The sequence below is a fragment of the Quercus suber genome, unplaced genomic scaffold (assembly GCF_002906115.3).
Source record: "Quercus suber isolate HL8 unplaced genomic scaffold, Cork oak 2.0 scaffold_26, whole genome shotgun sequence".
Lineage (NCBI taxonomy): Eukaryota > Viridiplantae > Streptophyta > Magnoliopsida > Fagales > Fagaceae > Quercus > Quercus suber.
Genome location: NW_027069491.1, coordinates 1,757,209 through 1,777,675, shown reverse-complemented (window position 1 = coordinate 1,777,675; position 20,467 = coordinate 1,757,209). Strand labels below are relative to the sequence as shown.

The following is a 20,467-nucleotide window of genomic DNA, read 5'->3' as shown; positions in this document are numbered from 1 at the left end:
AAAAAAAAAAATCCAGCCACCCTAGCAAATCACAACAACAATCCCAAAACAAAAATTTGAAGAAAAACCCACCATCAACAATCCATGCCGATCTTTAAAGTGATCGGATTTGCCACTGCCGCCGAACCCCAACAAACCACCAGTCACCACCACCACGCCACACGCCCACCGGAAAAATCCATTAAACCATAAACCAACAAACCCATTAAATCAGAAAACCAACAAACCCCATCGGAATGGAACGGATCTCCACAGCACCCACGCGATCAAAACCCCATCGGAACGGAACCCATGCAATCTCCTTCCATCGATCAAAACCCCATCTGAACCCACCTAAAATCAAAACCCACCTCGCCAAACCGATCTCCACGCACGACTCGGTCACCATGTCAACACCACCAAACGCCGATCTCCACCACGCTAACATCTGGCCATCACACCGATCTCAGCTGCGCCACTAGCCTCGCCACCATGCTGATCTAAAAATTCAATCCGGCGTGAACTCCGATCTGGCTTGGTGATTCGGCGAGAGAGAGAGGGGATGAGAAAGAGAGAAGGAAGAGAGAGAAAAGAAAGAGAAAAAATGAGAGAGGAGATAAAAATTTGCCGGGTAAAAAGCATTAAAAAATTATTTTTTTTTATAACATTCAGCTACAGTACCATCTTACATTTGAGATGGTACTGTGGCTAAATCTCAAAATTTTTTTGGCATATGCAATATGCACTTCCCATTGTGGAGCAATTTTGGGGCTTAAATGCCAAATGTTACTAACATTTGGCATATACAAGCTGGGCTGCGGATGCTCTTAGGATGCTTATAGGGGGTGTAGCTAAGATTTTTAACTTGGGGGCCAAATTACATGCTTGTACATTAGTCATAACTCATATATTTATGTGTATGTATTTGTGAGATAGATAGAGTTAAAAGAAATAAAGAAATGAAGCTTAAAGATTAAGACTACCACCAAAAAAAAAATCACTAGTTTAGGTAAAACAATAAACTTTTAGCTGCTTTCACATTTGAACATGCACAAACATAGTGCACTCTTATTTACTTAAAAAAAAAAAAATAGCATCTGGACAACTTTGTATATATTTATTTATTTTTGGTTTGAGTAAATGTGTGTTTTGTTGGGTGAAGTCCACTTGAGAAACTAAAATATTGTAATTGTAAAAATAGTCATATTTCAAAATGAATGCTATAAAGAAATTAACATTGTATGATGCATAAGACTCACAACAAAATAAACACATATGACAATTGCTCCAGTCAATTGTTGAACCAAAGGCTAATGACTGAAAGGGAACTCATACTTTTACTTTGTTTTAGTCATTTTTTATACAATAATTTGCTAGACAACCCCATTTAGCTAATTATTTTCACTACTTCCATATACCTTCTTTAATCCTAATAGTTTCATGCTCTGGATACATCCAATCGTCAGCTAATAAAATTGAGACATACTTATGGTATCAAATATTTTTTATCACCCGTGCTAGTGTGCCATTCTATGTAGTTTTGAGAAATAATTGCCTCAGCCCTTTGATTGATCATACAACCACAACATATTTCAAAGGGGAAACCACTAAAACTAACATTAGACTAGGTATGTGATTTTGCAGGGGCTAGCTTGTTTAAAAGCTTTTTTGAGGGGGGGGGGGGGGGGGGGGGGGGGGGGGGGGGGTGCGGCACATGGCCCCCCAAGCTTATGTGTGCCTCTGCCCCTGGATACTTATATCTAGAACATGGTCAAACAAAAACCAAGTCTCAATTTTGGTGGGCAATGTTAGAATTTCCAGTTTATTCCATCACTAATCTACTAGAAAACCCTAATAAAAAGATGAAATTAGGAGTTTAAAATATGTTAATATTTGCTTCCAACAAGACCAGCGGCATCAACCTTCATATATCACCCTTGATGCATGACAAGCTAGATGAGATTAAATCAAGAGAAGGTAACTGTTAGACAAATATCATGGGGTGCCTACCTCCTTCTCCAATCTCCATGTATAATTAAATTCCCAAATTTGGCTTTTGGTTCAAAACCTGATTTTATCAATTCCATTAGGATTAAATAAAATCAATTATGTATAGGTAACCAATCAAATTTCAAAATCCTGCTGATTAATGGTGATTTCAATTTTCAAAATTCTATTCCCCAATGCACAAAAGAGCAGATATGAAACACACTTAACCATGCATGTGTGCATGCGTGCGTGCACACACGCTCACTTTCACATTGCCAATTTCACATCACTAGCTAAATAAGGGCTGGGGAGAGATTTCGCCTCCCACAGAAAAAAAAATTGGAGTTGATAATAGCATAAAGAGGGTAATCCTAACCCTCTATCAGGAGAAAATTGGCAAATGCTCCTTTCACACAAACTTTCTAGCATTTTGCCTCATTTCCCAAACTAATTAGGGAAATGCCTCTGTTTTGAAACTCGATTTTCTAAAAATCGAGTTTCAATTTAAAACTCAATTTTTGGATAATCGAGTTATAGCGAACTGAAAAAAAAAAAAATAAAAAAAAAATTCTGGAACTTGAGTTCCATGTGAAGTACTCGAGTTCCTTGAAAAAATTTAAATGGAATTCGAGTACTTCACATGGAACTCAAGTTTCCAAAAAAAAAAAAAATCTCTAAGTCCACGTTTGCTATAACTTGATGTTCCAAAAATCGAAGTTTACATTTGGAATTCGATTTTTAGAAAATTGAGTTTCAAAATAGGGGCATTTTCCTAATTAGTTTGGGAAATGTAGCAAAATGCTGGAAAGTTTGTGTGAAACGGGCATTTGCCAATTGGCCCCCTCTATCAAGTTAATTTACCGGTGGATGACTAACATTTTTATAATCTCCTCTTACATCATTCTTTCTATTATTTGATTTTTTTTAGTCATTTACTTTTTGTACAATTGAGAAATCTAAACTTTGCACTTCCTGAAATTTAATAAACAATCTTGCTCTCTTTCTATATTTTAAAGTTTGTTTGGACTTTGAATGCATACAATAGTTAATAAATCATTTCAATTTTCTCCCATATCAAGAGCTTTGTAACTCAATTTAGCACTTTTGTATTTTCAATGGAAACATCCATAGATCAAATCCTCTCTCTAATTTTTATAACTATCAATTTTTTTTAAAAAAAATTCTTGTCATAGCAATTATTCTTTCTAATTAAAAGAATATGGACTAAATATTGATGTAGTCAGTTCTGTTCTGTTTCAGCCTCTAAATGGTCAATATATTTCATTTCAATCACTAAACTGGTACACTTAACCAGTACACTCATATTGTAGATTATTTGGCCGTTTGTTTAAATGTTATTTGGATTTTGGCCTACACGATCACCTAACACTTTTTTTTTTTTTTAATTACAAATTTCCCCCTACTATTTCTTTCTTATCTTTTATATTTTTCTCTTATTCTATGATTTGGATCTTTATTTTTATATTGATGATTAGTGGTGTTTACTTTCGGATATATATAGACATATAGTGTTTTGGTCATGAATTGATTTATAAAATCATATGTGATGAAAAATTAGAAAAATTGATTTCGTATTTTATGTTATAAATATGCTGCAATAGATTGGTAATGAAATATTCCGTTTCAAAGGACAAATAAAAAGGATCACTAGGATTGATGCGATAACTTTATTAAATATAAACTAATTGTTCTTCAACAAGCTTGAATAGTTACTAAAAATTAAGTCTACCAAAAAAAAAAAAAACATTAAAACTTTTATATATTCTCAATATTGAAAGTAAGGAAGAAAATTCCCCCTCGAAAAAAGAAGAAGGAGAAGTAGTATTCATGAGACATAACCTCCATGAAAGTGGTAAACGAGGAAATTATGTTTCACTTTCATGACATGGAAAGAAAGTGAGAGAACAACATTTCAGCGGCATTCACTTTAATAATTTGCAAATAATATCTAGTGATGAGTCTAGAGGCATACTAGAGTTGACAAAAAATTTCACACATGTATAAGTTTTTTTTTGAAAAAGACACATGTATAAAGTTTAATGATGAATAATAAAGTAATGTTAGTGGTAAGCTCATATGATAATTAATAATAATCTGCTAATTCAGCAAGCGTGAAATTTGTTATAAAAATGGTTGTGTATTGTATGATATACAATTAAGAGCAGTATATCTACTTTGGAGAATTAGTCTATTTCAACACCAAAAAAGGTTTGGACACCAAAAGCATTCATGGAAGCCAGGAGAATATTCTTGGAACTAAACTATAATTGTATCTTGGCATCAACCAAAATGTGGAAACATATATATGGACAAACAACCTCATACAGCTGTATCTTTGTGTCTCAGGGTACCATGCTAAGAAAAAAGTATGATGTGTCATAAGTACTGGACCATCTTCCTAATAGCAAAGCCAAAAAAGATATTCGAAAACTGTGGTATGGTAGGTCATAATTCATAAATGATTTACCCCACAAAACTGCTTTTGTGGTGTTCAAAAGGCCACAAGGCCTTGTTTTCTTTATGTGTTTTTTCACGTCTCGGTTCATTATTTACTCAAACAAATGAAAAATTGGCTACCAGAACCATAACGCAACAGCAACGAGTCTTGTTAGCTAAATTGGTTGATATTTTCTGATGTTTTTAAATGAGACATCCATGGTTCAAATTCTTATTCTTCTAATTATTGAATGAACAAAGTTTGAGCTTGAGTAAAAAAAAATGATGAATTCTCTGTTTAATTGAGAGCCCACTTTAGTCCAACGTTTCAATCAAACAAATGAAAAATTGGCTACCAGAACCATAACGCAACAGCAACGAGTCTTGTTAGCTAAATTGGTTGATATTTTCTGATGTTTTTAAATGAGACATCTACGGTTCAAATTCTTATTCTTCTAATTATTGAATGAACAAAGTTTGGGCTTGAGTAAAAACAAATGATGAATTCTCTGTTTAATTGAAAGCCCACTTTAGTCCAACGTTTCAATCAATATATTATTGGGCCTAATCCTTATAAGAACGATGGGCCTAGGCCTAGCTTTTAGTATTTAAAAGGAAAATAATTTAATTGCATAACTATCTAACCTCTAAAAAAAAAAAAACTACAATCTCACTTTTTTTTTTTTTGGCTGAATAATCCCATTACTGTACTGTAGTAGTACTCATATTTTGGCCTCTTTCAATAATTCAATCTTGAGGTCTAATCCTTTTTTTTTTTTTTCTTTTAAAAAATTATAAAAAAAGAAAAAAGAAAAAGCAAAGGGAACGAAACAAACCACAAGATTGAATTATTGAAAGAGGCCAAAATATGAGCACTACTACAGTACAGTAATACTTTTGAACTTTTTTTGATATGACTACTACGGTATTGCTAGTAACTTTTAAAGTACAAAGGTAACGAAACAAACCACAAAAAAGCAATAAAGTTTTTAACCAAAAAAAAAAAAAAGCAATAGAGTTGCGTTTGAAACTTTGCACCGAAGTATTTAAAATGATGGAGTTTATTACAAATGATATATATATATATATATTTGGATTTAAGAAGAGATTTGATTTGGAACTTTACACTAACAAAAACACTTATGATACCTTATTGGATTTTTTCCTTTTCATGTTTTGGGGATAGTTCACAAGTCCCTCTCTTATTTTGAAACTAACCAATTTTTTCTTTTATGTTTGAGAAATGAGCAAATATTCTTAATTTGTTATGTTTTTTTTTGTTAAATTCAACGAAATCTTTTTAATAATTTATTAGTTGTACACCACAATAAAGAAAGAAAAAAAAAAAAAAGGTTGAGGATTGCATTATTGTTTTCTTGAATTCTGTTTTTTATCATTATAATTCCATTGGTTTTAACTGGGAAAATTTTTTTTGAAGTATTTTTCTCATTTTTCCAATATAAAAGGAGAAATTTGTTTATTTCAAAGACAATAGGGGAAATTATCAACTACCCTACTCCCCCCATTGATAGGAAAAGGTAGTTTGCCCACTATATTTGGAAAAAAAAAATTGAATCTAATCATTTCAAATCCATATATAAATAAATCTCAAATCCATTCCGTCCATAAATTTTATGGAGAGGAAAAAAAATTGCCCCTTCATACTTTAATTAAGTTATTTCAATGGGAAAATTGAAATTCAAGCATCATTCTAAATACCTCTATCTAAAATCCAAATAGGGCTAGCAACGAGTCCAACCAAGTACTAAAAATTTAGGGTTAGATTATTTAGTTTTATTTAAACACGAATTGAACTCAAACTCATCATCAAATTAGGTTACATATTTAAACTTAATTCTTTTTTTTTTGTTGATAAATTTGAAAGTTAAAATGAGGAATGAGTGATTTGAACTCGACTTCTTTATTAGAAGTACTAGATGTATCAATTAAGTTACAAGATTCTTGGCAATTCATTTTTTATTTTTTGTTGAATAAGTTCAAACTTGTTTACGAGTTACTTAATTAGCTTTTTTTTTTCTCTATATATAATAAAAATTACAACTAAAATTTGCTGCCCCTTCACAAATCTATATTAATAATTTATAACTAAATTATATTTAAATTACATCATTTGAGTTAATTAAGTAGAATTTTTTTTTTTTTTATGAGCTTATGCCAAATTAGATTTATCAATTTTTGTATTGTTAAAAAATATATATCAATGAACTGTTTAGATTATTAGTAAATTATATATAATAATTTATATAGCCTAATCTCAATTTATACATAAATAGAGGCTCCCACTTGCAAACTTGTTTATGAATATATCATTATACTTGAGTTCAGCTTATTTAATAGTTTAGTTTAAATTTAAGCTTGAGTTTAACTTGTTTTCTAAACAAACATAAGAAATTTTTTTTATTGAAATGAAACCAAGCTATTCATAAATAGTTCAATGAATTTTTAACCTTATATCCAAATAAACAATAAAAGAAGAGAACCATACATGATTACTACAATTGGATTTACTTCATGCCATGTTCATATAAATTCATTTGGTTTCATTGTCTCAAATTTCGACCTGAAATATAGTTTAATCATGTTGGGAATTAAAATTCCAATATATACAAGATTTGAGAATTTAAGGTTCAATTGATACTTCAACAGTAATGACATTCTTTGTGGTGTCTTATATACATGATTTGAACCTCTCCTCATTATATAACTATCAAAAAATTAGTAATAGATAGTATTAATCAGGGGAAGAAAATTCGAACCAACACAAAATAGTGAAATAGATTCATTCAAAGTTCAATATGCACATTGTATTCCAACCATTTTAACCAATCAGTGATAGCATCTTAATTTGGAATATAGCACTAAAACTATTTACGGGTATGATTAAAACGGAACTTCTAAACACAGAATCATTTTAATTATTCTATTTTCTCAAATTCTATTTTTTCCTACTTCCTCGGTGACGGGGGTACGTAAATTCGAGCCCACAAATGTTTGCTATTCACTAAGAACTTGGCTTTCACTTGCCCATTTAAAACCATTGGTATCACCAAGGAAGTGGTGAAAATAATACGCCCATAGACTGGATCTTGTCCTGGACGAGTCCTTTCAATCACAACCTCTTTCACCACTGGCCCCCAGTTCCTATAAACATAACACCACAAAGATAATTAACATATAGTTACACACCGTGTATAAAACACAATTAAAATTGTGTTATGATTTTACAGGCTGAGTACGACAGTGTAACAAGCTGTGTGCAACGATAATTAGCATATATAAAGACAAAGGAATCCGATAGATAATAAGAAATAAAATAAAGAAAGTGATATTTAGAGAATAACGAGCATGCATACGAGGTAAAGAAGTAGACAATCTCTTCTTGGCTAAGAGGATAACCACTAGGGAATGTCAGGAACATAGACCTAGTTTCCTCTGGGGCCTGTCCAGGATAAAACTCACTTGCATCAGGATTTAAATTTGATTGCTTTGGCACTTCATCACTAGCATGAGCTAATACCTCACCAGGCTCATTGTGAGTCCTATAAATTCCAAGGGCTGCACCATGTGAACTAGTTCCCTCTCCAATAGGTCTAATAACTGGTCGCATGCCCCAATCATCTACCTTAATAGCTAAAGTCTCACCAAATATTTTGTCACAAACAGTCTCCATAACATGCATATAGCTTTTGTGCATGAACTCTCGGTTATAATAAAAGAACCTTCAGTTCATGGGCTCGTCAAGTAGACCTACAAAAACTTGGGTGTCCTCTGATTCACTTGGTTCAATTGCATTAGGTTGTATGCATTCTAGGCACTGCAATCCTTCGTCGAAAAGGGCTTCGATTGTGTTTTTGTCAAAGGAACGGATCATTCGGATTAAGTCATGGTAACCAATTTCCTCTAGCATAAGCCATAGAGCCAAGGCTTTTTTGACCATTTGAGGATTTTTGCCCATTGAACATACCATTCTATTGAAGAGGAGTCTCTCAATTGTGTAGAAGAGCAAAATGTCCACAAGGCTTCCAACCCTGGCCATGTTTAAACTATAGTGATAAAAAAGGAGTTTAGCTTACCTTCGGTACTTTTTAAACTAGACATGTTTTTTTTGTTTTAAATATACAATGGCAAATGGTAGTGGGTTTTAATCTCCAAAAAAAAAAAAGTACTAGAGGTAAGCTAAATTTATAAAAAAATAAATAAAAAAGAATGGCTAAAGCCTAAAGATTGGGAGCATAGTAGCATTTTTTGGGAATAGTTGGATAATTATTAAAGAGACTCATGCAAGTGACGTTTAGGGCTTTGATATGACAATATTTATGACTCTTTGGGAAAGAAGTGCATTTGACGGCAAAGTTGGAAATAGGTACTTGAAACGTTTCAATATTTAATCATGTACTTAAATTCAAAGAACTATCATTTTTGTCTACCTTAAATCAGTAAATTGGGAGTGTCTCAGTGTCCTCAATTGCACCAAAAAAAAAAAAAGAAAAAAAAAAAAGAAGGGGGATTCTCCTCAGAAAAAAAATGTAAGTTACATATTATAAAAACAAAAACTATTGATCAGAAAGTCGTGGATTTAGAAAGCAACTCGTATTTATGTAAGCATGGTGAGAAATAACTCTTGCTTATATCTCTGATATGGAAGATAATTAATGGAGTTGATTGGAATAAGCTATTAATGGTTACAATCAGATTAGTTGTACAAGTTACAAGGTCAAGAACTTCCTAGAAGAATTTGGAAGAGAATATACCAGTTTTGATTAGTAAAATAGGGTAATGTTTAAAAAGGCTTGAGCTACCACATGATATAATTAGCTGTAACATGAAGCTTTTTTCTACTAACAACTAATAAGGAATTAATTTAGATGTAATTATAAATTTTTTTTTTTTTTTTTGTGAGAAATAGATGTAATTACAAATTTACCCTCTTGTGATATGATCATATGACTTGATTTTTTTTTTAACTTGACATTTAAGAAATTTCTAAACTTAACAAAATTTGACTCAGAATCTATTAACTCGTTTGAAGCTGTTGCAAGATACCTTCTCACCACCATTGAAGGTTTGAAGGTGAGTGTTATTTCCTGGTCGCATTGAGTTCGAGGTGAGAATGGCAGTCCAAGCCCCAAAGAGGGCAAAGACAACTTGACCTATCAACATTCTTACAAAAGACTTCTACATTTTATAAAAGACCTAGTGAGAGATGAAAGATATGGAATGAGTTTTTCAAATTGAGGAAAAAGAAGCCCATCAGGCCCAAAGATGAGCCATCTCATTTGATGAACCATATAGAAAATTGAAATTCATAGTCCAGAAACAGGAAAGCAGGTTAATATGATAAGATAGGAGAGATTTCTCAGAGAGGATCAAAATTAGAGCATACGATAGAATCTATGACCACCTTAGCATCACCCTCCAAAATAAAAAAATAAAAAATAAAAAATTGAAATTCATGGTCGAGAAACAGGGAAGCGGGTTGCGAATATCAGATAAGATGGGAGAGATTTCCCATGGAGGATCAAAATTAGAGCATATAGTATCTTTTTTCGTTAGAGCATATGATAGAATTTTAGCAAAAAAAGAAAAAGAAAAAAGAGAGCATATGATAGAATATATGACCATGTTATGTGATACAAATGGCTGCTCATGAGATTCATGAGACATCTCTCACAAGTGGAACCCACAGTAAATAGACCATAAATGTTTGTTGTCATATATTCTTCAACGCAACCCCTTCTGGTGAGGGATCATCGCTTTATTAACAATAACAAAACCCCAATATTATTATGTTGGATTGGAAGGAATTATCTGCATAATTGTTACATATTCTTCAAAGCCTTGCATTGCGGAGCTGTTGCTTCAACAGTGGCCGAATATATTCATGGTAGCCATCAGGCACAACTGAGTCATTCAAAGGATCCTTCCATGCCTCCTCATAGAGTTTTGGATACACATTACCATCGTATCGTCCAAGAACCGAACCAAGGTAGTGGTCAGTGTAATTAAATGCATCAACAAGGGCAACTGCATTCGGACGAACCTAAGAATCCATGTATTTAGTAATTAGATCAGTCGTTTTATGGCATTAAGAGGCTAATAATGAGAGAGAATTGTTTGGGACAAACCTGGGAATACAGAGATCTCAATTGATCATTTGCAAGAGAAGCTTGCTTGGAAGTGATGCTGCCAGTGGAGAGGAAATCACCTTGATGTTTGTGAAGAAGAGACAAAGCATATATGTTGCATAGAATCTCTAACTGTTCTTTCACCCCCTTTCCAGGTATGTCTTGTTGCAGTTTCTCAATGAACCTGAAGTGGAAGATAGAAAAGAATCACAATTAGAATTTTAATTCAGCATTCACTATTTTTTCTATTACCAGCAACCAAAAAAATACTGAATTATTTTATTTTCGTCTTTTGAGAGGGACAGCACATCATGGTACAGAGTGGTGCTGCTATTTCAATGAAAAAGCAGGTCAACATAAAAATATTCATCCATTCTACATCAATAAAATGATAGAGCATATCATTTAATTATGTGATGCAGTTGTACATTAACAATGTGAAACAGTCACAAGGTTGCTTAAGGCTAAACCTCAATCACTAGTCTCAAGAGGATTCCGAGATTGCATCATACAGGATGTTTGACAAAAGAGGCACCGCAAGGAGCCAAGTCCAATAAACTTTCAGTTGACAGGATAATGTGGAAGAAACTTACTTGGAAACAACAATTAATTGGCAATGAGCAACAGATGCCTCGGTTAAGTTAGCAGAGAGTTCAGCAAAGCCTGAAGTGAAAAACAAGAGTAAGTAGAAGCACATCTAGATTATATATATATATATATTATGCTATAGAAAGCTCTCTAATTTTAGTCAGAAGAAGTCTTGGTTCTGAACTTGAATTTTAGTCTGAAGAAACCTTAGTTCCAAACTTCAACAAATGACATAAAAACACAAACAAGAAGTTCAAGCCAGCAAGGATATATTTTATACAATGACTTGTTGATATTCAACCCATCCAAGCAATAAGATTATGTTGGCCACAAATTATATATGTGGTCAAATAACAAATCAGAGAGAGAGGGAGAGAGAGAGATACATCTAGTATATACTTTAATCAATGCAGAATTAGGCATACCCTCTTCTTGATTTGCAAACTTGGCAAGGTTTTGAGCACAGGCAACAGACAGTCTAGCAGACCTAGCTTCAAATGCCTCCAGTATTACACTGGGCTTTAACCAATCCTCAGCTGCAGGCCATTAAAAGGATACAGATTACCAATCTATGCAAGAATAAATACTCTACCCAGCAGCATAAAATGTATTACCTCGTTGAGCATCACAGCGGGATTGCATCAAATGTTCCACTCTACCCATATAAGCTGTTGTCCCAACAGGCTTCTTCCCAGACCCAAGCTGAGAAACAGTCTTCATAAGAAATCTTGCAACCTAGAGGAGGATTTTTTTAGTAGAATGTCAGAACACAGTTTGAACTTTGACGAGCATAATGCTAGCAATTGCATATGTTGGTCTGACAGTGACAAACCCAAAGTGATATCCAGTAACCTACCTAGTCAATGCTGTGCATCAGATTTATAGTATGGTTCTCCACCAATATGCATGTGATAAATACAGCCCGCAGAGATGGCAGCCATCTCCGCAAATGCAACATAAAATAGATAAGAAAATGATCCTAAAACCAATACTCTAACATCATTATGGCCAGTGGCAAAAACTTTCGTTTTCTCTATACCTTACATCCCCTTTCTGGAAAGATTTGTAAGTTCAAAGATATAACATAAATATGCAGTAGAACCACTTAATTCAATGAGATGCACAAACATTACTATATTCCATTAGACAAGATAGAAGTACCCAATCTCTTTCAGAAATGAATAAAAACATACATTTGTGATGAAATACTCTGAAGAAAAGAGCTTAGAAATTATACGCATGACAAAAGCAATATTTGAGTTGGACAGATCAAAACCTTAACCAAAATGCAAAGTGAGAGTAAAGAACTTGATATCCCTAAATGAAGCCCACAAATTGAATTTTGGAAAGGCCAACCAAATTTGTCTTCTGCTTGGGTAGATCATGCTCATATGAAAAAGAAGATCAAGACAGTTACAAGACTAAATTAAACAAGACAATTATAAAACATCAAATTACATCTAAAAGCCTTTATTAACAAGTAACCAACCCAGCCAATGATATTCTAAGCCACATTTTGAAAGTTCTAACTCATACTGCAATATTCAAAGAGAAATCTTCTTCAATGCCAATGCAAACCAACAGCAGACTTCCAATATATATATAAATATATATATATATATATACATATACATATAAATGTAAATTAAAAGGAAAAAAAGAAGACGAAAAGAAATAACAATTCTTTTTGACATACCTGTAAAAGTAGAACAACGTTGTCTCCTTCATATGTACAGGCAGGGACGTAAACTGCAAATAACTCTGGTAGCCCACTGCTACAAAGGTAACCATGGCCACCACATAATTTCCGGCATTCTTCAATTGCATCCTGCAACCCAAGTCAATTAGAAGCATCACAACTAGTCAGTGATATATGCATCTGATAAACAAATATTATGAAATATAATACAATCACATCTTAATAAAACACATGCATGAACATGCGTGTGCACATGAGGGCAATGCCACAATGATTGCCTATTCAAAGACATGCCATATAAACCAATCCAATTTACAACAATGGCTGACAACTAGATAAAAATAAATGAAAACTAACAGAACATTCTGCATTGCAATTCAATAGTCACAATAATGGGGGAGAGGGGATTTAAACCCTAGACGGAAACACCAAGAGGTGCCAGTTGAGAAGGTATTAGTTGAGCTACAAGGCATTGCAATAATAATCGAATAAGGGTTTTCAGGTGATTTGATTGCAATTGCGCTTGAAAAATACAAAACTTATCACATGCCAAACCTTGTACATTCGCGTAATTCTGACTTTCAATTTTCAATATCAAGCACTTTGGTAGATTTTTATGCATTAGAGATCATGGTCTTTAGTGTTTGGCTCAGGACCAATAGTTTAAATTCATTACCAAGTTAGTACTACTTGGCTCATCAAATCTGTGAGACATAGTTTGGCTTAAAAGAACAAGTACCAAGATTGACCTCAAACTACAGCACAACCATCCCTTTTACAGCTTTGCTCATCAAACCTCACTAAGCCTGGTAATCATTGTGGGCGATTGTGTGTGTATGTGCAAATGTGCACACGTGTTTGAGAGAAATGTAACTAACACTGAGTCAAAGCTGATTGATATATTTAAGAAAAGCAAGGTATTGGAGATTAGTAATATTCACATACAGCAGTTGCAGAAGTAGTCAAAGACTTCAAACCCGCAGTACATGCATGAGCCTCGGGTAATGTTGAGAAATCATTGGCTTGCAATCTTTGGGTCACATCCGTATAAAGCCATTTTAACCACTCACCAACAAATCTGAATGCATAAGCAGAAGCCAGCAAAGGAAAGAGTCTATTCTGTTGTGTTTTGTAATCAATCACCTAAAAGCAAAAGAGGCAAATGCATAAGAGACATTTTTTTAAGAAAAGAAGCAAATCAATGTATAGTAACTCATCTACATCGAATAAGCATTTTTCAAGACTCTAACCTTAAATTTTAAATAAATAAAAATAAGTATATCCTGGCTAACCTAGCATCATTCTGAGTGGTTGTAAAGGGTGCCTCAATTTGGCCAATTCAAGATACCAGTACATGTTCAAGATCAACAAAGAATGAATCTGATGTGTCCAATGAGCTGATCTCTAGTTCAAATGGCACTTCCTCCTTCCATAATAATAGGATGGAGGGTGAGATTGTGAGTTCAAGACTCACTAGATGTGTGTGAAGCTACTTAGGGATCCAAGAGACCCAGCCTGATCATGGGTCATGGATGTTGCCAACAATGGGTCAGACAGATCTCAGGTCCAAGGTTTCTTAAAAATTGGGTTTTGTGTCAGATGTTGGGTGTTGGAGTTTCTCACCCTCCCAATCCATGATTGAATATTAAACTTACGTGGCCTTTTATGCTGAGGTGGTGGTTTCAAATTGATTGAAAATCCAATCTTAACTGCCACATGACTAGTGTGTATTGAGAAAATAAATTGAGTAATTTAATTTTTGTGTGATTAAAAGTGATCGATTAGTGGAAATTAAAACAAATGTTTTTGGCTTTAAATCATTTGTGTTTTGTTTGGTGAATAACAATATAGTTTATGTTACACTATATTACAACTAAATTCTAATCAAAATGCAAAGCTACCCCTGTGGCCCATAACTGCTGGCCCAAACCCATAACCCGACCAAACCCAACCCATCCACCTGATTGTCATCAGCGGACAGTTTTGACTGGATTCTACAGTCAGCGATGGGCAATGATTTATCTACCCAGACCTGCTTGAGTTGGATAACGAGTGTGTAACTTGCCAATTATATATATATATATATAATATGTTAAAAAAAAACTCATGTGACAAGAACATATCCTATGCGGCGCTCTAAATTACTCAAATCTATTACACATATTCGCATCTGAGAGATTAAACTGAACACAACAAAGTATCATAACCTTTTATCAAGAGCAAGTTAACTTGGGACATTTTCTGTCAACAGCATGTTTCCATATAGTACGAATACTCATAATTTTGAAATAAAAAATGGATTAACCTACCTGAGTCTCAACACCATCGTTATTCGAACCAAATTGCCTACGAACAGCACTATACCGAGTAGCAATACAAACTGCCCGTGATAAAGCACAGGAAGCATCAGATACAATTGTTTGTCGCACATATACCATGGTACCATAAACAAGCTGCCGCGGAACATTGGATTGAACAAATTTCCCTTCCCTTGTAACCTGTGAAACCCTGGCAGATTTGAACAAGCTTCAGAACAGCAATCCTATCCATGCAAATTGAAAAGTACTCTCGAAAGTATAAAATTTAATTGCATTGGGCAGTGGGATTTAGGTAGTGAGGTAAATCATTGCTGATCTTCTCAAAGTCCCTCCCCCTCTCTACCCAAGCATGATGTTCATGCCACAACACCCAAGACTACTAAATAGAATTAAATCTTCTTTTCTTACACAAAACAAACTCTGATCCAAAAATTAACAAAATCCTTTCAAAGGTTTGTCAAGGGTGTTAAGTTATTTTTACATTAAGAAAATCCAGATAAACAGGTTTCATGGTTACAGAAGGGTGAACGTGTAATACTCATGTTTACTAAATTACTGAGAACTCCCCTTAAATTTGGTGGGGGGGGCAAAAACTGTTTGCTCCTGTCCTGCTATCCTGGTGGTTTTTCTAGTAATAGAAATTCCCTGTGTTACTTTTGTGCCTGTAAAAGAAGCCATCCATTTTATAGCACTAAAATTAAGATGGATTTTCAAAGTGGTTTGCCCAAACCATGAGTAAAATCGTTGGAACCCATTATGAGGAGTCATTAGAGTATTTACCCAAGGCTCATTTGAAATTAATAAATTTAAATATCTAGGAGAGAGGAAAGAGAATGAAAACGAGACAGCAAATAGAGAGAGGCTATATAAAACAAACAAACCTCATCAACATTTGATCCCTTGGGATGCGAACATGATCAAATTGTAATACACCATTGTCCATGGTGTTGTATGCTCCATTTCCAAATTTCATTCCAATATCACCAACGGTTATGCCCGGAAGAGGTGAGTGATCATCCAAACTCCGCAACTGAACGATGAAACCTAAAAGTGGGAATATTCCACACTTATTCCAGAAGAAAAAAAATTCCCAAACTAGAAAATTTTAATGGGTTTGGAAGTTACCATTCACACCGTAGTCTTTGCCATCAGTGATAAGTCGTGCATAAACAACAGCATGTGTGGAAACTTTACCCAATCCACCAGGCCACCACTATTCACAAAAGTGGAGGTTGAATGGTAAGAACGTTGTATAACAAGTTCAGTCATAGAGACAAAAAATACATAACAATATCTCTTTTTCAAGTACCCTGTCAAAGCATTATACTACACATAGTAGATGCATAGATAAAGAGATAAAAGCCTTCATTGGGTTATGCTTAAGAATATTGTTACAGGAAAAACAAAAAAACAAAGGCAGGACTCTAGGAGCAGTTCTCCAATACGCGATTTTCATGATATATGATTAATTCTAAAAAGATCAGGTTGTTCATTGCACATTATACTCACTTTGCTTGAAGTCAATGTAGGACTATGAATAATGAACTCGTCTGTTTGGGGATCAAATGTTGCAGTTGTTTCAAGCCCTTGAACATTGGAACCATGACCAAGTTCAGTTTGTGCGTAGCAACCAATAATTTGCATCTTGTATGCCAACGGCAACCACTTCTGTTGCTGCTCATCAGTGCCTTGCCCTTTAATAGCTGGTATAAACATGCCCTGCAGAGAAAATATATAAATTAAGCTTGTATTGCAAACCAAGAAGCTCATTTTTGTATAAGATCATCCTGGAAGCAAACATGAATTGACTTTGGAACATACAAAATTCAAAGAACAAAAATTACAACCAATTTTACCATGTCAGTGAACTATCTTCCCACATATAATTTAACGTTCCTCATAGATTTAACTAACTATTGGAACATGGTAAACTATAAATATAATACAATCAAGACAACGAATAGAACATACCCAGTGAAGATCTGTGAAAGCAGGTTCGTCCACATAAAACCTTAACCTGGATGCCTCTTCGTCTGTAATAATAACACTTTCCAATATGAATTACAGACGAAACTTGTAAAGGTATTCACTCATTGTCAAATGTAAATAAATTATCATTTAAAAAAAAAAAAATAGGGAACAGAAGGAAATAACAATAATGCATCAATAATCAAGTGAGGACATACCAGTGAGACGAAGCTCAATTATCCGTTTCCATGCATGAGCTGCTTTTCTCAGAGTATTTTTAAATAACTCCTTTCTACCAAGCATAGCCCTGTTATCCTTTCGAAAGGCCTAAAAGGAAAAGAATTATCAGATTCACATTTTCAAGAAAATATTCTTTTTCTTAAAAAAATTACCTTTACTTTCTGTATTTTGTAATTAATTTTTTATTCCACCCCCATTAAACAGAGCCAATGCACAAAATCCTGAAAGCTTTCAATAAAATCTTTATATAAAAAAAAAAAAAAAAAATTGAGCAACCAATCATTAGTCATTAGTCATTACTGTTTAGTTTGATTATATTTGCCCGCATTGAAAAAGCTCTGCCCCCTAATTCTTTCTGGTCCATCCGTGTTTGGTTGAAGAAAACTTATAGGAAAAACAAATTAAAGCAGCTGACCTTAAATTCCAAGCTACACCCTTTTTTTTTCCTTTGAACAACCATTTCCCATCAACCAAACGGAGCATTAGAAACACAAGAATACTGATCCAATTAAGAAAAACCAAACAAGAAGTTCACAAATTGACAATAGCAAATATCGGAACCACACAACCTAGATACATTACACAATCACCATAACAATTCAAACGATTTGGTTTCCCGGTAGCTCACAGTTTTTTTTTTTTTCTTCAATTTTTCTAATAAAAGTTAAGAGCAAATAAATCGACCAAAAAAATAAAAATAAAAACATGATTACGTTAGAACCGAAACAAGCACAACTTTCTTACACTTTCTCACGATCCAAACAAAGCCAAACGAATAATTTTTCAAAAAAAAAAAAAAAAAAGTGAAGAAAAATGACCGGATCGCTGGCAACTAGGCGAGAAATTCGATCAGAAATCTCGAAGGCGTGGCGAGAGCCAGCCCAGACGATCTTCATCTCATCCACATCGAACTGAGCTTTGCTCCTCTCGCTCGCTAGCTGATCAACTCTCGCCATTTCCTACAAACACTCAACAAAAGCCCTAACCGAAGCGAAACCCCAATTATTTAATCTCACAGAGAAAGAGAGAGAGAAATCAATTTCACTACAAATTTCTTTCTTTCTTTGAATGCGCCTTTGATCGGTGTTTTTTGTGTGGAGCTAAATATGATGTAACAAGTAACAAATTGACATGCTCCCTTTTTTATATAAGAGTATATCAAAGATAGTACAGTGCAGGATAAGGATCAGTGTTCCTCGTTATTGCCTTATTGGCAACTTGGCATTGTGTTTCCAAATATGATTTTCCATGCTTTTTTTATTTATCTTCTACTTATTTATTTTCATGTTGTGTTTCCAAATATAAATTCAACGCGTTCATCAAAAAAATATGATTCAACGCGTGCTTTGATTTGGCTTCTTATTTTTATTTTTCATTTTAAAGTATTTCGAAACGGCACGTGGGTTTATATGATTTGGAGTCAAATTTTGGACTGCATAACTTTTAGACATTAAAAAAAAAAAAAAAAAAAGTAAAAAACAAAATAGGCAATTTTCTTCTTTATGGGTTGGTCGGAGGCAAGCGAACAAAAATAGGATGAAGATTTCTTTCTCAACAAAAAAATAGGATGAGAATTTTGGATTTGGATGTGGATATAGTCGTCTACTATTTCACGCAATTGTCGTTGTTATGACTTGAAAACAGACAGAGTATGCTGCTGTCTCGGGTTGGATCGATTCTACCGGCCATAGCCGATTGTTTCAGACTCACAGGAATTGAAATGGTTTTTTCTTTTTGGTAGTATCAACTAATTGGTATATACGTATCAAATGGACAGTATGACCCGGTTTGGATAACACAATTAGTTGCGGCACGTTTTCAGTTTCACGTTTTTTTTTTTTTTTTTTTCGACTTTTTTGACTTTGGGGACAAAATTTACTGTGCATATACTATGAATATACTGTTCACGTACTGTTCACGCACTGTTCACAAAATATTTAATATTAAAAGTGGGTCCCACAACACTATTTACACATTTAAAAATTATTTAGCTACAGTATTTTCAGCAACAATCAGTTTTTATCAACTTTTAACAACAATAAGTGCTATCCAAACGGACCCTATATGCGTGTGTTCATTGGCACCTCCTAATTGGGTATATTTTTAATATAAATTATTGACTTGTTTTTAATTAGATTTTTGTTAGTATACTTTCTCTTTAAATAATTTTGGATAGTAACAAGTAGTCAGGTAGGCAATGAATTATAGTAGCTACTATCTGCATCACATTGAGCAATAATTTTTCCTTTTTATCAAATTTACACATAGATAATAATCTAACATGTATGCACTAGAAACTCATATCACATTGAGTAATTTTTCTAATTTTTTTTCATTTATTTTTAATTTTCTTTTCGTGTTAGAGCGTTAAACTATGATAGGTTCACATAAGACAACCATATCTAAATTAATTGTTCCTCAAAAAAAAAAAAAATATCTAAATTAATTGTAAGTTATGCCAGGTTACATGCTAACTTTATATATATATATATATATATTGACTGAAACTAATATATTTTTTAACTAGTCATTCTCTTGTGCAATTTAAGGGAAAGTTAAATAAACTATTATTTGTTTCTCTATTTTATTTGTTGTCTAAATATAAAATTAAATAATTATATTAGTTATTAATAGGTCATTATGGTAGTTATTAATACTTTTATTTTTAATTTTAATTTGTGGCAAGATTAAAATGGAGGGTTTAAATATAAAATAAATTTTAAACTCAATTGTGGTGGTTATTAATTGCCTAAATATGAAATTTAAAAAGTATGGTGTTCATTAATAGTCTCTCTCTTTTTTTTTCTTTTTTTTTTTGTCAAAATATGAAATTTGAAAAGTATGGTAGTTATTAATAGGTGATTATGATAGTTATTAATAGTGCTTTTATTTCAATTGTGGATTCTAATGGAGGGTTTAAATATCAAATAAAATTTAAACTCAATTAAATATAGTGTGTGTGTATTAGAATAATGACACGTAAAATTATGAGGTTTCAAAAGCTTATGTGAGAATATTATGAAGTCAATCAAGTGTAAAGTGAGGCCTTAATTTTTTTTTATATTTAAATCATCCATTAGAAA

General features: G+C 33.4%; 2 protein-coding genes across 2 annotated transcripts; both read right to left on the bottom strand.

The window, feature by feature from the left end:
- Window positions 1-7,230: 7,230 nt before the first annotated feature.
- LOC136065427 (uncharacterized) lies at window positions 7,231-8,911 on the bottom strand. Its single transcript, XM_065768583.1, has 2 exons — window positions 7,800-8,911; window positions 7,231-7,587 (listed from the first exon to the last, which is right to left on the bottom strand). The coding sequence occupies exons 1-2, from the start codon at window positions 8,138-8,140 to the stop codon at window positions 7,392-7,394; spliced, it is 537 nt and encodes a 178-aa protein (XP_065624655.1). The 5' UTR covers window positions 8,141-8,911; the 3' UTR covers window positions 7,231-7,391.
- Window positions 8,912-10,027: 1,116 nt separating this feature from the next.
- LOC111999820 (peroxisomal acyl-coenzyme A oxidase 1) lies at window positions 10,028-18,635 on the bottom strand. Its single transcript, XM_024031933.2, has 14 exons — window positions 18,203-18,635; window positions 17,363-17,471; window positions 17,148-17,209; window positions 16,686-16,895; window positions 16,302-16,389; window positions 16,058-16,220; window positions 15,168-15,366; window positions 13,804-14,001; window positions 12,856-12,987; window positions 11,774-11,894; window positions 11,585-11,695; window positions 11,165-11,234; window positions 10,572-10,755; window positions 10,028-10,486 (listed from the first exon to the last, which is right to left on the bottom strand). The coding sequence occupies exons 1-14, from the start codon at window positions 18,338-18,340 to the stop codon at window positions 10,277-10,279; spliced, it is 1,995 nt and encodes a 664-aa protein (XP_023887701.1). The 5' UTR covers window positions 18,341-18,635; the 3' UTR covers window positions 10,028-10,276.
- Window positions 18,636-20,467: the final 1,832 nt, after the last annotated feature.

What these genes read in the sequence shown, in the direction of transcription:
- LOC136065427 (XM_065768583.1), bottom strand. Translation starts at nt 8,140, where the DNA reads ATGCACAAAAGCTATATGCATGTTATGGAGACTGTTTGTGACAAAATA. An exon ending in ATTGTCTACTTCTTTACCTC is followed by an intron (nt 7,588 to 7,799) that starts GTATGCATGCTC and finishes TTATGTTTATAG; the next exon opens with GAACTGGGGGCCAGTGGTGA.
- LOC111999820 (XM_024031933.2), bottom strand. Translation starts at nt 18,340, where the DNA reads ATGGCGAGAGTTGATCAGCTAGCGAGCGAGAGGAGCAAAGCTCAGTTC. An exon ending in AGGGATCAAATGTTGATGAG is followed by an intron (nt 15,367 to 16,057) that starts GTTTGTTTGTTT and finishes CAAATCTGCCAG; the next exon opens with GGTTTCACAGGTTACAAGGG. An exon ending in TGAGATCTCTGTATTCCCAG is followed by an intron (nt 10,487 to 10,571) that starts GTTTGTCCCAAA and finishes ATGGATTCTTAG; the next exon opens with GTTCGTCCGAATGCAGTTGC.